At 50.0% G+C, this 20,490-nt stretch overlaps 1 protein-coding gene across 5 annotated transcripts in view; it reads left to right on the forward strand.

The window, feature by feature from the left end:
• Positions 1-20,490, forward strand: part of SGSM1 (small G protein signaling modulator 1) — an 89,734-nt gene that overhangs the window by 41,483 nt on the left and 27,761 nt on the right. For 3 of the 5 annotated variants that reach the window (XM_058281557.2, XM_071209837.1, XM_071209838.1), the window contains 7 exons: positions 597-721; positions 5,052-5,119; positions 6,289-6,452; positions 6,619-6,751; positions 13,418-13,556; positions 16,511-16,575; positions 18,510-18,655. In XM_058281557.2, coding sequence (XP_058137540.1) covers positions 597-721; positions 5,052-5,119; positions 6,289-6,452; positions 6,619-6,751; positions 13,418-13,556; positions 16,511-16,575; positions 18,510-18,655 — 840 coding nt within the window. Of the gene's footprint in view, positions 1-596; positions 722-5,051; positions 5,120-6,288; positions 6,453-6,618; positions 6,752-11,490; positions 11,656-13,417; positions 13,557-16,510; positions 16,576-18,509; positions 18,656-20,490 lie in introns of all 5 variants that reach the window. The other 2 variants (XM_058281556.2, XM_058281558.2) reach the window with 1 other exon arrangement.

The following is a 20,490-nucleotide window of genomic DNA, read 5'->3' on the forward strand; positions in this document are numbered from 1 at the left end:
CTTGCTGTTGAGATTTGGGGCTGTCCCAGTTTGCACCTCCTCTTTGTGTGAGGTTTGCAGGGTTGATGACACCCCACAACCACCACCTCCCATTGGGATAAAATAAAGGAGACCCCAGGCAAGTTCTCCGAAGGCAAGGGTTTGGGTGGCTAGGTGGGAGTATGGTGGGGATATTTGAGGAACGGATTCTAAGTAGTGTTTTTGGGGTTGGGACATAGAGCTCAGCTGCCATCTCTTTCTCCCCTAAGACTGGCAAAAATGACGCCAGATGAATGCTTTCTCTTTTGGAAAGGGTGATGTTGAGAAGGGAGAGCGCCCTTCCTGGTTCTCGAAAAACCTCCCACCCTCAGCCCTCGGCAGGCCCTTGACCTCTGGAGGGGAGGGTGAGCGTGAAGTGTTTGGGGAAATAGCTTTGTTCGGCTTGGCCACCTGGAAGGAGGTTTGGGGCTCTCCCAAGCTGAAAATGGCCATGACCTTGAAGGGAATAGCGCAGGCTCTAAGTCTGGCTGCACACCCATGGACCTGGTAGCCCGGGACCCACGTCCACTGTGACTTCGGCACTGCGGTCAGTCCTGAGTCCCCTCCTCTCTCCACAGAGGGATGACATGGAGGCTGTGCCAGGGTACCTGTCCCTGCACCAGACGGCTGACATCATGACCTTGAAGTGGACGCCCAACCAGCTGATGAACGGGTCCGTTGGAGACCTGGACTATGAGAAGAGGTAGGGTGTGTGTCCCATTTGTGCATCCCCTGGGTCCCCCCACTGCCCTTGGCCCAGGAGCAGCTCCCTTCTGGGCAGGGCAGGCCTTTGCCCTGCTCCTGTCCCTGCCCCACCACCTTGGCTGGTTGTCAAGGCCACTGGGCAAGGCCTTCCTGCAGCTGTGTCACGTGGATACCTCAAGACCTCAGGAGGATCCCGAACCCGGCTGGATGAATCTTAGGGTGTGGAAGTTAGGCAGTGCCCTGGTCAGCACTCCTCAGAAAGAGAAATACCCCCCAGTTTCCTGATGTCTTTTCCCATAACCCAGTGGAAAAGGGAGGCAGGAGACACAAGTCAACCTGCAGTATGCCCACGGTCCATGCCTTGGAACGTGTACTTTTCTCATTTTTGTTTCTTAATAAACTATTTTCTCCCTTGCCTACCACCCCCCAAAAAAAATAAGTAAGGGTGGCAGGAGAGGTAAGTGGGCCACTGGTCCCAGGCTGCATCATCTCCTGTGATGCCCCATGATCAGAAGGCACAGGTCCCTGTAGATCAGGGGATGGGGGGTTCCATGTCCCAGAGTACAAGCGGCCGTGTTCTCCTAACGTAGCTAAGGAAGGGCCTTAGGGGCAGTCAGGAAGGCCACTGCCGAAGGGCGCCACCCCAGTTACTGCACCGAGGGTCTCGGCAGCTGGCAGGAGAAGCAGCAGTTTCTGTTGCTCTGAGTCCATCTCTCATTCTTTTTTTCTTCTGTGCATTTTTGTTTTTCAAAAAAAATTTATTACAAAGAATTTTCAATGTAAAAATAGGACCCGAGGACTCGTCGCCCAGCCCTAACAGCTGTCAGTGCTGCTCCCTTCTCCCCTCTCATGTTGTCTGGAAGCAGGATACAGACATCCTGTATTTTATCTGTAAATATTTTAAATTTGTATCTCTAAAAAGTAAGCACTTTTTTTCCCCAAGAAACATAAGGAGGACACCATCATGTACCGTTTTCACATGAAGCCTCCGTAGGATGGCCAAGGCCTCGGCGTGATGAATTTTTTCTTTAAGCAAATCAGTTTTATTGATACATATTAATAAAGCATATGATTCGGGTGTGATGAGTTTTGATCCCTAGGCTGGCCACTTCCGTTTGGAGGTTGCCGTCCGTCCTCCTAGAGGGTCAGCGGCAGGTCCACTTGGTCCTGGGCTGGACCAGGTAGTTCAGCTCCAGTCCCTCATGGGACCTTCTATGCCAGAGTCCCTCTTTTGGTATGAGGAAATGCTCTTGGTCTGGAGTGTTATCTCAGTCGATTCATCTCAGGGTTTGGTGTCAGTCCTTCCCTGACCTCCAGCTGGGGTTAGATTGCCCAGACCCCAAATCCCCCTCGGGGCACTTAAGAAACCGTCATCATGTGACAGCTCTGCACCTGCTTGTACACCAACAGGCTTGCTCACCAGACCTTGGTTCCACGCAGGCAGGGATCCTGTCTTGCTCATATCTTACCCTCACCACCTGCTACAGGCCACAGCACATAGTAGGTGCTCAGTGAATCTTTGTGGAACGAAGCAGGGAAGTTGGGGGACCTGGTTTCATTCCTTCACTCAGCACATATTTACTGAGCATCTCCTATGTGCCAGGTAGTCTTCTAGATGATAGGGATTTAGCAGTTGAATTAAAGGACAAGGAATCCCTTCTCAGAGCTGACATTACCGTGGGGGAGACAATGAATGAGCAAGTAACAGATACACCTATAAAATGGAATAAGGTCCTAGTTCTAGCCTCACCTTGCTGGGTGACCAGAGGAGAGCATTCCTCCTCTCTGGGCCTCAGTTTCCCCTTCTATCATGGACAAATTGCCCCAGAACTGAAGGAGTTCCAGGAGTCTCCAGGAGATCCTCAAACATTGAAGTATCTTGCATCAAACATGAAAGCTTTAAACAGACCAAGGAGCCTGCTTATTGCTTGAGCATAAGCCCAGGATTGCAGGGTGGGGTGGGCTTTTGATGCACTGTTTTGGGAAAGGCACTGGACCAAACGATTTCCAAGCCTCAAATCCCACTCCTCACCCCTCACCACCAACTCAGAGCATCAGGGACTCCTTGTTCCTGCACCATCTCCTCCTCTGTGAATCAACACATAGAAGATGCTTCGACATTTTGGCCCAGCTGCTTCTGAATTCGAAGGTCACTGCTGATGGGGCTGGGGGCTTCCCTGGTCCTGGGCTCTGAACCCCCTTCTATTCTTGCCTGGAAGTTGGAGCTCAGCGGGAGAGAAACAGCCAAGGGATCGCAAAGGTGGGGGTTAGAGTGTGGGGTCCCCCAGGACTCCACCCTCCCTGTGGGGACCGAGAGCAGTGCAGGTGAGGGCAGGGCGGTCCTTGTCTGTGGAGGTGCAGGAGCGCTGTGCTCCAGCCACCCCTCCCACTTGCACAGTGGAGCCCAACTGCCCAGATGGGTTTTCTAAGGATGAGGGAGGAAATATCACCAAGGAGAAGAACGTGAGCTCTGAAGCCAGGCTAGACTTGGTTCAAATCTCGGCCCTGCCCTGCGGAGCATCTGGAAACCTCATCCACTGCTGGTGGTAGAGTCACTTTGCAAATAGTCTGGCAGAGTCTTAATCACATAACCTTTTTTTTTTTTCTTTTTTTTTAAATTTCTGTCCCCTTCTCCCCCCCCCCCCCCGACCGCCCTAGTTGCCCCACCCCAGTTGTCTAGCTCTGTGTCCATTTGCTGCATGTTCTTCTTTGTCTGCTTCTGTTGTCGTCAGCAGCATGGGAACCTGTGTTTCTTTTTGTTACATCATCTTGTGTCAGCTCTCCGTGTGTGCGGTGCCATTCCTGGGCAGGCTGCACTTTCTTTCGCGCTGGGCTGCTCTCCTTATGGGGCGCACTCCTTGTGCGTGGGGCTCCCCTACGCGGGGGATACCCCTGCGTGGCAGGGCACTCCTTGTGTGCATCAACACTGGGTATGGGTTAAGGAGGCCCGGGGTTTAACTGCAGACCTCTCATGTGGTAGGTGGACTCCCTCACCACTAGGCCAGGTCCGCTTCCCTTATCACATAACCTTAATCTTATGACCCAAATTCCTCTCCTAGGAATCTTTCCAGGAGAAATGAAAACATGTCTACACAAATGCTTGTTCTTGGCAGCATTATTCATAAAAACCCAAAACTGAAACAGCCCAAATGTCCATCAACTGATGACTGGATAATCAAAATGTGATATACTTGTGTATGTATATATATAAAATGGAATAATATACTCAGTCATAAAAAGGAATGAAGTTCTATTTCATTCTACCTCATGGATGAACCTTGAAAATATTATGCTAAGTGGAAGAAGCCTGCCTCAAAAAACCACATATTGTGTGATTCTATTTAAATGAAATATCCAGAATAGGCAAATCTGTAGCATCAGAAGCAGGTTAGCGGTTGCCTGGGTTCGGGTGGGAAAGGGGGATTGACCACACACAGGCACGAGGGATCTTTTGGTAGTGATAGAGACGTTCTAGAAGTGGCGATGGTTACACAAGCCTATGACTTTACTAAATTAACTTTACTGGTTAAATTGCACACTCACAATGGGTAAAGTTCATGGTAAGTAGGTAGGTAATGTATACCTCAATTAAGCTGTCAGAGCATGTAAAGTCAGATCTAAAGCAAAATCAAGGTCAATGGATGATCTCGAACCAGCGACTTCACCCCGGTTTCTTCATCTTTTAAGTAGGGCTCTGATAATGGAATCTCCAGATAAAAGCGCTGGGAGGGTTGAAGGGGAAAATGCACGCAGAGCCCTCGGCAGGGAGCCAGCACGTGGCGAGGGCTCCGTCGTGGGGCTGTTGGTGTTCTAAAGGACCCCAGCCTCAGGGCTCGTCCTGCTGGTGCCTGGGGGGCTGGGGCGCTGCTTGCGCGTGTGGGCTCCCCAGCGCCCGGTGTTCACCGTTCATCCTGCACGTCCCTTGGACACTGCGTGCAGTCAGCAAGCACAGCCCCTTCCTCAGGTGTCCAGCACCCCTTGGGGAGACAGGAGTGAGGAAGTCATGACAGTCCAGTGCATGAAGGGGATCTGGAGCTGCAGATGCTCCGGATGTGAGGGGCTGGAGGAGGCTGTGGAGTGTGGGTGGAGGGTCAGTCTCAGCCACAAGGACTGGGGTGGGGGGGATCCCCTAGGAAAACTGGGGTGCTGGGACCAGAAGAGGAGGTGGTGGGGTCTGGGCAGGCAGGGTCACAGGTGTCGGGGCAGGTAGGTCCTGGTGGGACTGGGTTTGGCCTTCTGGCCTCCTGGGCCCTTCCCCGTGATGAGGTGGGCAGGCACAGGGGTGCACAGGGCTGTGTTCTGTACGCCTAACCGCACCCCCTTTCTAGTGTCTACTGGGACTATGCCATGACCATCCGCCTGGAGGAGATTGTCTACCTGCACTGCCACCAGCAAGGTAGGGCCCGCTGGGGGAGCTGGGCCTGCGCTGCTCCTCCCAGACACCCAGGCCGTCCCCCACCCCCAGCCTGTTCATTATATTAAACTCGTGAGGCACTGCGTGGGCATCCTGTATTGCTGTGTGACCTTAGGCAAGTGACTTCACCTCTCTGAGCCTCAGATTCCCTACCCTACCCATGGGGTCTTTGTGAGGATCAAATGGCGTATGTTAAGGGCTCAGCATCAAACTCATGGTGGCAGTTGCTGACTCTCACTGAGCATTTCCAGTGTGCCCTGCACAGTTCTAAGAATTCACATACCTATTATATAATTGTCACAACAATCCAGGGACAGTGACTCAGTCTTTGCCAATTTAGAGGCGAGGAGGAAGCGGTTTGCCTCCAAGTCACAAAACCTGAAAGTGTCAGAGCCTGGACTTCACCCTGTTCTCCTGATTCCAGAGCCATGGCTTTGAAGATTCAGGACCAGTATAACCAGAGTCCTCCTTTGAAGTCCAGAGAAGGTGCATTCAACACAAGCAGAGGGCCATCCTGCTTTTGAAAGCAGGGGGCCTGTGCCCTACCCAGACATGAAGCTCAGTGGCCAAGATCACAGACTTTTTAATCAAATATACCTGGGGTTCACATCCCAGCCTTGCCACTTACCAGCTCTGTGATCTTGGGCAAATTACTTAACCTCTCTGAATTTCCTCATTTGTAAAATAGACATTAGTAAATATGTATCAAAGGGTTGTTGTAGTAAACTAAGACAATGCCTTTCCTAGGCTGTGCTTATGTACAGTAAGTGTTGGGTACTTGCTTGCAACTCTTGCCATGAGACAGGCTTCATGCAGAAACAGGCTCAGGTAAATTTGAGGATGACCATGTCACAGGGGGTCTGCGAAGGGCATCAGGTGCTTGGGGCATCCTTCTCCTTTGTTGGGTGCTTTCAGGAAGGCAGCCAAACGCCTCCTGACCTCGTCCTATAGTTCCCCAGGTGGGGATGGGTTGTGGGTGGGATGGGAGGGACACGGGAGGTGGAAACTGCTCCTGGCCCCTGCCCGGGCCGTTCCCAAGCAGCCCTCCTGAGTCTGGTTTGGCGTGGCTGGGGATCTGAATGCCGGGGGCCCCCTGCCATGCCTCCTGGTGACTTCCCGCCGGGTCTTCTCTGGCCGGGTCGCGGTGGCAGTGGACAGCGGCGGGACAGTGGTGTTGGTCAGCCAGGATGGGATCCAGAGGCCGCCGTTCCGCTTCCCCAAGGGCGGGCACCTGCTGCAGTTCCTCTCATGCCTGGAGAACGGGCTGCTTCCCCACGGCCAGCTGGACCCGCCGCTCTGGTCCCAGCGGGGGAAGGTGAGTGACGGCAGGAGGCCCAGGGGGCTGGTGGGGGGGGTCGACGTCCTGGGGAGCAGGCCCCTATGCAGCTTTGTGGGCTCGCACACGTACCCCCGAACCTAGGCCGGGCAGCCCGGGGGTCAGGCGTGTCCCAGGGACCGTGCATTGAGTTGTGTTCTTTCAGGGCAAGGTGTTTCCCAAACTGCGCAAGCGAAGCCCCCAGGGCTCCGCCGAGTCCACGTCTTCGGATAAGGAAGACGACGAGGCCACGGATTATGTGTTCAGGATCATCTACCCTGGCATGCAGTCCGAATTCGGTAAGCGCCCCCGTCTCCCGGCGCAGGGAGCACCTGACAGCCCATCCTGACAGCGACTCCAGGACTTTGGAACCAGGAGACAAGAGGTCTGGGTTCTGGGGCCCAAGCAGGGCACCCGGATCAGGAAGTAAGTGGCCTGGTGGCCTCGGTCTCCCCACCCTCAGGAGAGCAAAGAACCCCTCTCTGCTTAGCTAATGAAGGCCCTGCTGGGTGGGAGGTGGCTGGGGACGGGGACCGTGGCGTGGGTTCTGGCATCCTGCTTCTGAACCCTGGTGGAATTTGGGAAATCTGTACCTCGGTTTCCCTCATCTGTAAAATGGGGGTGTTCATGAGGTTGTGAGGAGTAAATGAGATAAGGCCTATAAATCACTTAGCACCTGGAGAACTCTCAATCGATAGCTGCTCCTATTATCATTACCATTATTATGTTATTGTTTCAAAACAGCATTATAAGGATTCAGTGGAACAACGTAAAGCCCATAGACCAGAGCGAAGCCGCACACACAGCGTGGTGGTAATTAGCACCAACAGTTTGCAGGGTGTCTACCATGAAATGGATGCCTAATAAATGGAAACTATGCCCACTAAAATCATCCGTTTCATGGGGCTGGCATGAGGATGAAGTGAATTACGGTTTGAAAAAGTGCTTAGAAAGGGGCTTGGCGTTTATTAAGTACCATATGGATGTCTGTTAAATCAGTATTGAGTTGTAGGTTCTTTCTATTAAACTCGTTTTATTTAACCATCAGCCCTGGTTGTCCCGTTGGACAGATTATGGCCCTGGGCCTCCCTTTGCTCAGGTGACCACACTCTGGGCAGTGAGAGGCTCTTTTGAAAGCACGCATCCTCCCAGACCAGCTTGGACTGATTGTGCCGGGTCATTTAAAGGTGCTTTTTGCCCAGGCCCCCATCCATCGCTGAGTCGGAGCTGGGGTCTGGGGCAGACTCAGTGTTCAGGTCCCACGTTGCTTACACGGGCAGTGTTTCCACCATGAGGACACGTTAATCACAGAGCCTCACGTTCCTGCATCACCTAACTATCTTGAGGTCCTCATCATCACATCCGTTTCTTTTTTTTTTCTTTCTTTCTTTTTTTTATTTTTATTTTTTTTTTACAATACGTAGCTCACAGAAAATGTCACATTAAAAAATACAAGCGGTTCCCATATACCCCACACCCCACACCCCACTCCTCCCACGTGAACAGCTTCTTTCATTAGTGTGGTACATTCACTGCATTTGATGAATACACTCTGGAGCACTGCTACACCACATGGATTATAGTTTACATTGTAGTTCACACTCTCCCCCAGTCCAGTCAGTGGGTTATGGCAGGATATATAATGTCCAGCTTCTGTCCCTGCAATATCAACTCCAAAATGCCCCCACATCACCTCTCTTCTTCCCTCTCCCTGCCCTCAGCAACTACCATGGCCACTGTCTCTACATCAATGCTACAGTTTCTTCCATTACTAATCGCAATAGTTCTATAGTAGCATACCAGTAAGTCCACTCTCATCCCTATTTTATTCCTCCATCCTGTGGACTCTGGGATGGTGATGTCCACTCCATTTCTACGCAGGGTCTTGCAGCCCTCCCAGCTGCACCAGGATGCCATGGCTCACACAGCCCTGGCCCAATGCCAAGGCCTTTCTGGGCCTCACAGCTAAACGGGCTCAGCTGGTGAATGGGACATCCCCCAGGATGCTGAGCCAGCTTCTGTTCAGTTTCCACGGGACCTGAGCTTCCTCTCTGCCTGTGGAGACTGGCATTAATTAAGACACCTCTGCAGAGAGCTGATTAATGAGGCAGGGCCAGGTCCCATGTGGCTGTCGTCCCAGGAGACTCTCTCCACAGGCTCTTACCCCACAAATAGTTTGTACCTTTCTGCTGGGAGCCCGGCTGGGTGCCGGGCGTCGTCTTTATTTGGGGAATATCCGTGTTATCTTACTGTAGCTCGCTGCGGGCCGGTGGAGCAGATGCTAGCAGCACCTACCCTTGCCCCTCAGTTGATCACATTCTGTGCATGCATTCGGCTGCCAGCTCTCAGCCCTGCGTCTCTGCTGGAGAGGCTTCTCTGGCCACCAGAGCCCCCTCTGTCCATGGAGGGGACAGATTGGAAGCAGGGCATTCGTGCTCAGCCATGACTGATGGGAGTCAGCGTGTAAACACCCCAGCTCCCTCACCCCTCAGGAGGGAAAGTTCTGACATCTGTGTCCTCCACCGTCTCCCAGAGGCCCCTAGGGAAATGACCCCTATTTGTCCCACCGTGGTAACTTGCTCGGTGACGAACTCCCTTCTCTGTCGCACTTTCCCGAGACCCCATTACCACGTCCCCAATAAACTACTTGCACTGGAGTCCTTGTCTCAGGACCTCCTCTTGAGGCTTATTTACAGGAGGATTTCTCAACTCTGGCGCTAGCGACACTTTCGACAGAATCATTCTTTGCGGTGGGGGCTGTCCTTTGCACTGCAGGATGTTAAGCCGCATCCCGGGCTCTACCAGAGGTCAGTAGCTCCCCCTACTGTAGTCACGACAACCCAGAACGCCTCCTAACATTGCCACCTGTCCCCCAGCTGAGAACCTCTGGGTTGGAAGAAAAAGCACAGCCACGGTGAGCTCAGATCCTGGTTTGGCCACTGCAATACGGGCAAGTGGCTGTGCCTTTCAGGACCTCGTTTCCTTGTCTGGAGAATGGGAGTAACAGTGCTCCCCCCGCCAGGATCCTCTTCTGAGGGTTCAATGTAACGATGTGTGGGAACATCTGGTGTGGAGCCCGATGCTCAGCAGAGGTCCAGCGAGACGTGGCGTAGGTATCGGGTTCTGAGCACCTGCTGGGCGCCAGGCCATGTCTTCCTGCTCTCCAGGTCTCCGTTCATTAAGTCCTCACCTCAGCCCTCCCAGGCAAGGACCATTGTCCTCACCAGCCCCACTTTGCAGAGGAGGAAACTGAGCTGCAGAAAGGCTATGTAACTGGTCCAGGGTCACACAGCTCATTCTTGGCAGGGCTGGGATTTGAACCCAGGCAGTCTGACTCTAGAGCTTGTGCCTCTGATCACCACTCCATGCCGATTACTTCGACTGAGAAGGTGGGGCATTGTGATTTCACCCTCTCCATCCTCCAGGTCAGATTCAGCCCATGTGGAAATGGTGACCTTGTACTTGATTGATTTTTCTCAGGGGCCTGAGCCACACCGGGCTTCATCAGGGAGAGGCGTGCAGTCCTTTCTGAAGTAGCCTAAATCAGAAGTCGGCAAACCGCGAGCAGTGGGCCAAATGCGGCCCACTGCCTGGCTTTATGAATAAAGTTTTATTGGACCATAGGCGAGCTTGTTCACTTATATATTGTCTGTGGCTGCTTTTGTGCTACAACAGCAGAGCTGAGTAGTCACGACAGAGAACATATGGTCTGCAAAGCCCAAAATAGTTACTTTCTGGCCCTTTGCATGAAAAAGTTTGCCAAAGTCTGTCTTAAGTAATAAGAAACAAGAGCTTCACCCGGTGGGAGGAAAGATGTGACCCCAGATGGTTCTAAACTCTCAGCATTTTGTAACACCCACCGTCTCCACCTGCTTCTTTGCCTGCTACTTGTGCACACGAGGAAGCAAAGACCAACTCTCAACCAGTCAAGTTCACAGTCAGATAATAGCATTTTCAACTCCCTCTGTTTCTGAGCCTGTCTAGGCTTACACTGTCCAGAAAATTAGCCTCAAGCCGCACATGACTGCTGAGCACTTGAGACCTAGCTAGTCCAAACTGAGCTGCACTGTCTGTGTCAAATACACATTGGATTTTGAAGACGGTACCAAAAAAATGTAAAATATTTTGTTCATTTTGTATTATATAAGATAATATTTTGGACACATTGGGTCAAACACATTATATTGTTCCAATTGATTTCACTTGTTTCCCTTCACTTTTTTTTAACAGGACTACTAGAAAATTTTAAGTCACGTGCCTGACTTGCATTGCGTCTCTGGTGGACAGGGGTGACCTGGTGCAGGTTCTTAACCTCGGCACTATTGACATTCTAGACTGGGTGCTTCTTTGTGGGGAGCTGTCCTGGCCATTGTCGCCTGATGACCAGCGTCCCTGGCCTCTGCCCACTAGATGCCATTAGCATCTCGCTGACTCCTCAGTCGCGACAACCAGTGGTGTCTCCCGACAGTGTCAGCCTTCCCCTGGGAGTGTAAATGTACCTGTTTAAGACCCCCTGGGCTACAGAGAGGGTGGTGGGGTGGGTCAGCAGCAGCCAACAGCATGAGGGTTCTGAGTGGGATTTCAGGAGCCTGGGCCCCTGAGTTGGAATCCCAGACCACTTATTAGCTGGATGGCCTTCAGCATGTTGCTGAAATCCCTGTGCCTCAGTTTCCTACTCTGTAAAAGGAGATAACATAGGTGCTCAGTAAGTGAGAACTGGTGTTTCTGGTCAAATAGACTAGTGGGGCTCTGGGGAATTAAGTTGTGTCATTATTCTGAGCCTCAATTTTCTCTTCTGCAAAACGGGAAAAGAAATGCATCCCTCACGGGGTCAAAAAGGATGATAAGGCAATGTCCTCCCTAGCACAGCATCAGCTCAGAGTAGAGCCGTTTATAAGAGCCTGCAGCTTTCTTCCTGATCAAACGCCATACTTGGGAGTCAAACGGAGCAGGCCCAGGAAGGGTTGTCTGGGCCATCTTGGGGTCCCACCATGTCAGACCTTCCACTTTACCAGCTCTTTTTGTTTTGTGCCTCAAGTGGTTTCCGACCCTTCGGGCAGCCCTGCCCCCAGCTCCGTGGGACCAGCCTGGATGGTGGTTTCTGCGGGCCGGTCCGTGCTGGTGGTGGCCAGGGGTAGTCAGTGGGCACGAGCCAGATGGGACACCGCCCCCCCCACAACAGGCCAGAAGCAGCAGCCCCCTAGTAATGCCCGGGCTACCGTCGTGGGTTGGGCGCCAGCCACCTCTGCCATGTTGTCATTTGCGTCTTGGTTCCAAGGAAGAGGGATGCAAGAGATAAACTGATGCCCAAATGCTGCCCGGCCCCCACCCTGCAGGAGGCAGGTTGGAGTGTGATGTCGGTTCAGTAGCAAAGGGATCCACCGGTGATGTCTGCATGGGTGTGAGCGGCTGGGGTAGAGGTGTGTTTGCTGTCCCTGGGCTAATAAGCTTATCAGTGCTTCCCTGAGATTTGCTACCAAATAGGGTGTTTTTCAAGAACACTTTACTTGCTGGTCTTTCTTGGCCAGCTCTTTGTGAGTCTACTTGGGGAGGAGTGTTGTAACAAGCCACTTTGGGTAGCTCCAAGAACCCCACTCTGTGAGCTGCTTCCTGCTCTGTCAGGGAATAGGGGCGAGCCGGGTCAGCTCCTGCGCTCTGCTGACAAGTGGGCCAAGGTCCACAGCACCCCTTCCCTTGGTGCCTGAGAGGAGAGGCATATTATGGCCCATTGTCCTTGCAGGGGCATGGCAATAATTTCCTAAAGCAGAGGTGGGTGAACCATATGGCCCATGGTTCAGGTGAGCTAGGAATGGTTTTTACACTTTTAAATGATTGAAAAAAAAAATTGAAGAAGAATATTATGTCATGACGTGGAAATTATACAGAATTCATATTTCTGCATCCATAAAAAATTTATTAGAACACAGCCATGCTCGTTTTCTTACGATTTGTCTATGGCTACTTTCATGCTACAACAGCAGAGTTGAGTAGTGTGATTGAGACTGAATAGCCTGCAAAACCTAAAATATTTGTTATTTGTCCCTTTACAGAAAAAATTTGTCAACCCATGTCCTAGAGAAAAATTTTTTGCAGTGGTCTGAAAATGCCAAGTGGCCAGGAAGTTAGCTATAGAAATTGTAATGCACATGCCCCTGGCATGTTTGTTCTGTGGCTTTGCAGACGCTACGGCTTGCTTGAAGCTGGAAAAAATGAAACGAATGAATGAATGAATGAACTGAAACTATGAATGCTGTTTCCCAAGAACTTAGGAGGTCACTTGTGCCCTGGTGGTTCTTAAACATGCTGCTATATCAAAATTGTTTTTAAAATACAGATTCGAGGGCCCTGTCTCCAGGAGGTTTTAGTTAAGTAGGGTGGAGAATGGATGCATGGCTTTTTACCAAGCCCCCCACATGATTTTGTGGGGTTGCCGATCTGTTGGGGATGCCCTGGTGGAGCAGCTGTCAGGCTCAGGGCTATGGACAGTGCAGGTGCCCCTCTCCGTCCTCAGCAGGGACTCCACTGTGTCCTGCTCCACAGCCTCCCTTCCATTTCACCACCAGGAGCTCCCCCTGAGGTCTTTCTCTGGGGACTTGAAGCCCCAGCAGTGTCCTGTTAGAGCAACTAAATGACAACATGGCGAGGCAAGGCTCCTGCTCTGGGATTGGGCCTGTCTCCTTGGCTCTGGTCTCTTGCTCTCTCTTTCCTGCCTTGCTCTTCAGCTGTCACTGGCTCTGCCCATCTCCTGAGGTCCCCAGATCTTGGTGGTGGTTTTCATTGGATCAGGTGGGCTCTAGGTCCTAGGTCAGGTAATGATTTGGGTCACTTTCCACTGTCGCACCCAGGGACTTTGCCTATCCCTGTCCTGTGCTGGCCTGGAGGAAGCTGCTTGCCTTGGGGTGAGGTTTCTGGGACCCACACAGCCTTCACCAGAGCTCATTTTCTGCCCTTTCTACTCACCACAGTCCCCCAGGACCTGATGGATGTCTCCGTGAGCAACCTGCCATCCCTATGGCAACCCAGCCCCCGGAAATCCTCCTGCTCATCCTGTTCACAGAGCGGCTCAGCTGATGGTGGCTCAACCAATGGCTGCAATCATGAGAGGTATGAGGGGCTTGAGCTGGGGGTTAGAAGGAACCAAAGGATTTAGTAGTTTTGTGGATGCCTGCTTTTTACCCTTCACTGAATTCAGAGGAGTGATCATAGGACATGAAATCTTCCAGATTGAGGTTAAATCCTAGCCTTGTAAAATCTGAGCTGTTGTATCTTCCTTACATGTATCAGTCAGTATAAACAAGGGTATGTTGCAGTAACAAACACTCCTAAAAATCTCAGTGGCTTAGTACAATAAAGTTTGATTTTTTTTTAAGATTCATTTATTTATTTATTTCTCTCCCCTTTCCCTCCCCCCACCGTCCCGGTTGTCTGTTCTCTGTGTCTATTTGCTGCATCTTGTTTCTTTGTCCGCTTTTGTTGTTGTCAGCAGCACGGGAATCTGTGCCTCTTTTTGTTGTGTCAGCTCTCCATGTGTGTGGCACCGTTCCTGGGCAGGCTGCACTTTCTTTCGCGCTGGGTGGCTCTCCTTATGGGGCGCACTCCTTGCGCGTGGGGCTCCCCTATGCTGGGGACACCCCTGCATGGCACGGCACTCCTTGCGTGCATCAGCACTGCGCGTGGGCCAGCTCCACACGGGTCAAGGAGGCCCAGGGTTTGAACCGCGGGCCTCCCATGTGGTAGGCGGATGCCCTAACCACTGGGCCAAGTCCGTTTCCCTAAAGTTTGATTTATCATGCATGCTGTGTGTCTGTCCTATATCAGCTGGGGCTCTGCTCTCTCAACACTCAAGGGTCTCACTCATGGAGCAGTCACCATCTTGAATGGTGCCAGTCATGTGACAGAGGAAACGGTATCTCTGGAGGGGCTTGAACCAATAATTAAGTGCTCTAGTCGAAAAGACAAATGTCATTTCCATTCACAGTTCATTGACCCCACCCACAAGGAATGAGGAAGTACAGTACTTCCATGTGTCTGGAAGACAGAAACCAGAAATATTACTTAATGACAACCACGTATGCTTTAGTTAGCTTTTCCACAAAACGGGGATACTAATGCCTTGTAAGGACTAAAATAATAGTTTAAAGTGGCCAGTACATGGTACCTGCCACGTGATAACACTCAATAAATGAAATATTATTTTATTGTACAAAGTTAGATCTCCAGCCCATCTCCCTCCTTCCCCTGGAGCTTTTAGTCTCTTTGGAACTAGTGAGCCAGTTCATGAATCAGAACTTATTTCCCCTGGCCCAGCCTGAGAGAATGGATTCCTTCCTTCCTTCCTTCCTGGGTCTCTGTCCCAGTGGGTGGCCCAATCTTCAACCATAGAAGTTTTTTTTTAAGTAAATTTTACTTCAACTTCAAAACATAAAATAACAGACAAAAGGTAGCTTAACAAATTGTGGAAGCATTACTTTAAGATATTTTGTCCAGGCATATTTATCTTATTTAATCCTAAAAACAAACTCTATTGTTTCTCCAGTGTTTAGAAAGATAAATAAATGAGCACAGATTGGTGGAATGACATAACCAAGGTCTCCTTGTTAATGAAGAAAATGAAGGAAAAAATGATCAGCTATTCATATATCATAAAACTAAGTCCCGTATTCTAGTTTTGTGTTTTGTTTTTTTTTACCTTTTTTGCCTTCGCTACTAAAATATTACAATATTTTTATTAAGTATAGTCTATAAATTACATTAGTTGTATTTTTCTCATGTATCACCATATTCTTAACACCTTGTAATAGAGGAACATTCTTGTAGTTATATTATTAACAATCCTCATTTACCACCAAAATCACTTTGTTTTACAATCTCCAGCTTTCTTTCAATTAATATTAACCTCCCTAGACTACCCCTTTAATCCATAATCACAAGTATTAATCAGCAGTTAGATATTTTCATTATATTGTTCTACCATCAACTCTATCCATTTCCACATATTTACAATCAACCTTATTAAGCATTCTACATACATTCAGCATCAGCTCCCAATTCTCACCCCAAATTCTGTCTCCTTTCCCACGATCTCGCTGCGTTTTTTCTGAGTGTCCGCTGGGATGACCTGGGAGTAAATATGTGGCTCTTACTTCATTTGTCCTGTTTAAGGATGCACAGCACTCCCTTCACTAGTCTTTGTTTACTCCAACAACACTGGGCATTAACTCCTCTCTCCTCTTTCAACCAGAGAGTCCCCCAAAGATCCCCATGCAAGGAGACGCTCAGCAGCATCACCTACTTTGCAAGCAGCCAGATTCTGAATCCCAGTCTGGCTCAGTTTGGCTCAGCTGGGTCACTAGAGAAGTCAGAACACTTTGTGCAAGTGGCAACAACCCAATTCAAACTGGTTTAAGTATAAAAGGACATTTGTTGACCTAACTGAGACGTCCAGAGCCATGGTGGCTTCAGGTATGGCTGGACGCAGAGGCTCAAAAAAATGTATCTCCGTCTTTCTGGCTCTTGGTTCTGCTTGCTTCTAGGATGGCTTTTTCAGGCACGTTCTTCCCATGTAGTGGCAAAGGTGGCCCCCAGCATCCATTGCTTATGTCCCCCTGGCTTAGAAACTCAAGAAAAAAAAAAAAGTGCATATATATATATACGTGTGTGTGTGAGTATATGTATATATATATGTATATATGTGTAATGTATCTTTCCTAATAGTTCCATCCCAGGGCTGATACTCATTGGCCAACATTGGGTCACATGACCACCTCTGAGCCAATCACTTTTACCCCAACCTGGGTCATACACTGACTGGATAGGGTCAGCTCAATGCAAACCATAGGGACAGAGACTTGGGAGGGGGTGATTCCCCAAAGAATACTTGAGGAGCTGATAGTAGAAGAGGCACTGATAAATTATGCCTACACATTCAACAGTCCCCTTCACTGCCCCTGACTGGCTGGCTTTAATTTGCCCTCTAGAGGTAATGAGTTGAGCTCTTGTCCCAGGAAACTTGGGCTCTGCGGGGATCTGTTCTAACCTCTCTCTTCCTCTACCTCCAGAGCTCCGCTGAAGCTTCTCTGTGACAACATGAAGTACCAGATCCTTTCCAGAGCCTTCTATGGATGTATGTATCGGCCTTCTTTGCAATGTGGGTCTCAGGGAAGAATTATTGAGTGCCTCCTCACTAGCTAATAGAGCAAATCGGTCAGCGTGACTGGGAAGGAGCCCTGGAGTTTGTTGGCATGGGTGTCTGGGAAGAATTTACTGGCTGCCTACCAAGAGCCAGCAAGGAGCCTGGCTCTGGACTCAGAACCTCTTCTCTTTTACTTCCTAGATGTCTGGTTTCAGTGAAGTGACATTAACCTCTCTGAGTTTTAATGTCCTTGTCTATAGATTGGGGATAAATTTTAGCCCTGAGTTCCAAGAGAGGGCAGTGAACAGTGAGTCTGGGACAAGGGATTGGGTTTAAGCACCACTGCATCCCAGCACGCACCCCAAAGGGATCATTATCAGGCCTGGATGAGAAGCATATATAAAGCAACCCCACCCAACATTGCATGTCATAGGTGCTCAATCATTGTCAGTTCCTTCTCCTTTGGGCAGAAGTAGAAGAATAATTTGGCCTGACCCCTCCCCAGGAACTGAACTAAATTTACAGGTACTCTGGTTATCCCCCATTTAACTGATGAGGAAACTTGGCACAGAGAGGTCAAGTGACTTGCCCAAGGTCACACAGTTATTAAGTAGCAGAGCCAGGGTTCTGCAGAGGCTCTGTTTTTTCCACTTAGCAGGTCTTATTTCACCAGCCTCACAACCTAGATGAGGGAATCCCAGGAAGTCCTGATAAGACCTATAGGTCATCTCCCCAAGAGCCTGGAGAAGCAGAGAGAGGTGTGAGCTCCCAGGACCAAGATCTTGCCTGTTCTGTCCACCAGCACCCCATAGCCTAATGCAGGGCCTGGCCTGGAGCAGGTGTTTGGCAAGCATCGATTGAATCCAAATGGACAGTCTCCCCGGGAGAAGAAGTGAGGGTCAGGATGGGTCTGCAGTGATGTCATTGCATGATGTCATCCAGTCCTGAGGCTGTGCACGGCGTGGCTCAGAGTCCAGGTTCTGGAGCTGGGTGGCCTAGGTTCAAATCCACCCCCACACTTCCTAGTTATGTGACTTGGACAAGTGACATAGCTGGTCGGCAGCTCAGTTTCCCCGTCTTGTAGATGGAGATAATAGTGGTAACTGCTTTGTAGGGCTGAGGTGTTAATTAAATGAGTTAAGTTATATACGTTCTGGGAATAGCTCCCTGGCACTTAGTATGTCCTATATAAGTGTCAGCTATGATGATGATGATGATGATGATGATTCTCCCATTTGTTGGTAGGGGTAGAAGGCTCCAGAAGGTCCAGGGTCCTGCTCGGAGTTTGGGATGAGATGGTGGGGGTTGCCTGAAGGAAGGAGCATGGTCAGAGCAAACAGAACCCAGGCTGGCATTTGTCACCTGCTTCCTGTGTCACACACCCTCCAGGTGCCCGGGGTGAGCAGGCAAAGGATGGATGGCGGCTGGCACACCCTCTTTAAGGGTGCAAGTCCCTCTTGAAAGGCAAATTGGGTGTCCTCAGCATCTCCCCTGGTCACTGGCTTGCGGGGGCCTCCTCTTTCCAGCTGCAGTTTGAATGAGGGTTGTCCACCTCTCGTATTCTTTCTCTCGCTTTGGGCTAGAGGCCCTCTCTTAGAGTCAGAGGCTGGTTTGAGTCTGGCTCCCCTCCTGCCTGCTCCCTCTGCCTCCAGCCTATGCATTAAATACTTAGGCTCTCAGCAGAGGAGGATGGACGTGCCCTGAGAGCCTGTAAAAGGTACTGTGACTTTTCCATGGTCAAGCCTGTAAGTGACCTCACCTCTCTGGCCTCAGCTTCCTCATCTGGAAAAGGGGAGTGTCCACTGGGGTGCAATGGTTCAGGAAGATCATGAGCAAGACAACACTTGGGACACTTTGGACACACCAGGAGGTGAGCAGAGAGGTGTCAGACGATGGCTGCTGACCTCCCCTCCCTTCCCCGGCAGGGCTTGCCTACTGCCGACACCTGTCCACCGTGAGGACCCACCTGTCAGCTCTGGTCAACCACATGATTGTGTCTCCAGACTCACCCTGCGATGCTGGCCTCGGGCTGACGGCCGGGATCTGGGAGCAGTACCTTCAGGACAGCACAGTAAGGCCGCGCTGGGAGACCTGCTTGGTCTGCAGTGGGACAGGGGCTGCTCCTGGGGACCCAAGGTGGCCTCCTTGGGTTCTGCGTATACCACTTGAAGACCCCCACCTGTTCTGGAGAATTCCACAACCAGAGCCCACTTCTGCTCCTTGGGGTAGGGATGTGCTTGCCTGGAGGGAGTAAAGGAAGTATCAGTTAGTAAACATTTATTAAGGATCAGCTGTATACTCAGTCCTGCCCAAGGTGCTGAGACGTGGACTTAGCCAGAAGGAATTTACAGCCCAGTTGAAGCTCCGTGAGAATGTTGAGAGCAGCTAACCAGGGTGGAGGCCGTGGGACCAAGCCCACCCCACCACTCTTCTACCATATTTCCCCATCTGTCTTGGAACATTAGGTTCCATCATTAGGTGTTTCCCTGGAGATAGGCATTCCTTGAATGCTTTCTAAACTTTTCTTATTAAAATGCAAATATCCCTGGAAAGTGAATGTTTATGTTTGAAAAAAAAGGTTTTGGTCAAATAGTTTGGGAAACTAAAGGTGGAAGTGCTTTCTGGACTCTGCACAACTTCTCAGAACCTTGGCTGTGCCAATGTGCTCGCCACCCTCAAGGAATTGGGGGAGCATAGAACATGGGAGATATTCCTTCAAATTCATTTGGCCACAGAAACCTCTGTTGGAGGACCACTTCCCACGGCTGGAGGAGACGGAACCCACTTTGGTTTATCTGCTGCCAAGAGCGGTTATTAGGAGGCGGTGCCTGTCTCCTCCACGCTGGGTGAATCTAGAGGCCATTCTGCCGTGTGCTGTTCCACGGGGGCCCCGGGGAGGGCTGGGCTGCCTCCCACTCACTGATGGGAAGGTGCTATTCTGTGTATTATCCTGGAGACCCAATGGCAATACAATTTGGTTCCCAAACTTGGACAAGCAGAAGGATGGTTTTTCTTTTTGCCAAAAATGTTTTTTTCCAAATTCCATGAGTAAGGCCTACTTAGTGTAACCATTCAGAGAATGTAGAAGTATATGACATAAAAGTATTTTAAAATGATCATCTCTGCTTTCCCCCTCTAGTTCTAATCCCCTGAATTAATGACTACTATGCATTTCCTATGCTTATCCATCCATAGTGATGTATATATGGGATTATTTTTTAATGAGATCATGTTAAATCTATATTTTAAGTGGCTTAACTTGCTTTTTTTCACTTGAGATGAAGGACTTTCAGGTTGCTAGGTGAAGCATTGAATGCCAGAACCTTACCACCTCATGTGTGGATGGTCCATAATTGATTCAGATCTTCCCCTATTGATGGACATCTAGGTTCTTCCTTTTTAAGAAACATTATGACAGTGCCACAGCCACCATCTTTAGAAGCACATACTTCCTGTACTAGTGCTTTTCTTTCTTAACTGGATTCCTAGAAGTAAAATTGAGTGTCGTGCTTTTAAAATGTCACCAGATATGCCAGCTTACTTTCTCAAAAGGTCGAAGCATTCAGAAACCCCTGCAGTTGATGAGAGTGCACATTTCCGGAGGAATTTACAAGATTTATAGATTTCTAGGCTCTAATCCAGCTTTAATGATTTAGTGTTTGTGGGAGTATCTGAATTTTGAGAAAGCGTTTCCAGTGATTCTAGTGTTCTCTGCAATTAGGGAGGCACTCTAAGGACAAATTGATTGAAAGAGCTAATTGGTCAAAATGACTGTTTTTCATGCTGTGCTTTTGCGACCCTTTCACAACCTTTTTGGCCATGTCTCACCCTTCTTAGGTGCAGTGTTCTATTAGGGTAAACTGAGCCACAGTAACAAAACGATCCCTATATATTTTCCAGTTCTTG

This window comes from Dasypus novemcinctus, chromosome 19 (genome assembly GCF_030445035.2).
Source record: "Dasypus novemcinctus isolate mDasNov1 chromosome 19, mDasNov1.1.hap2, whole genome shotgun sequence".
Taxonomy (NCBI): domain Eukaryota; kingdom Metazoa; phylum Chordata; class Mammalia; order Cingulata; family Dasypodidae; genus Dasypus; species Dasypus novemcinctus.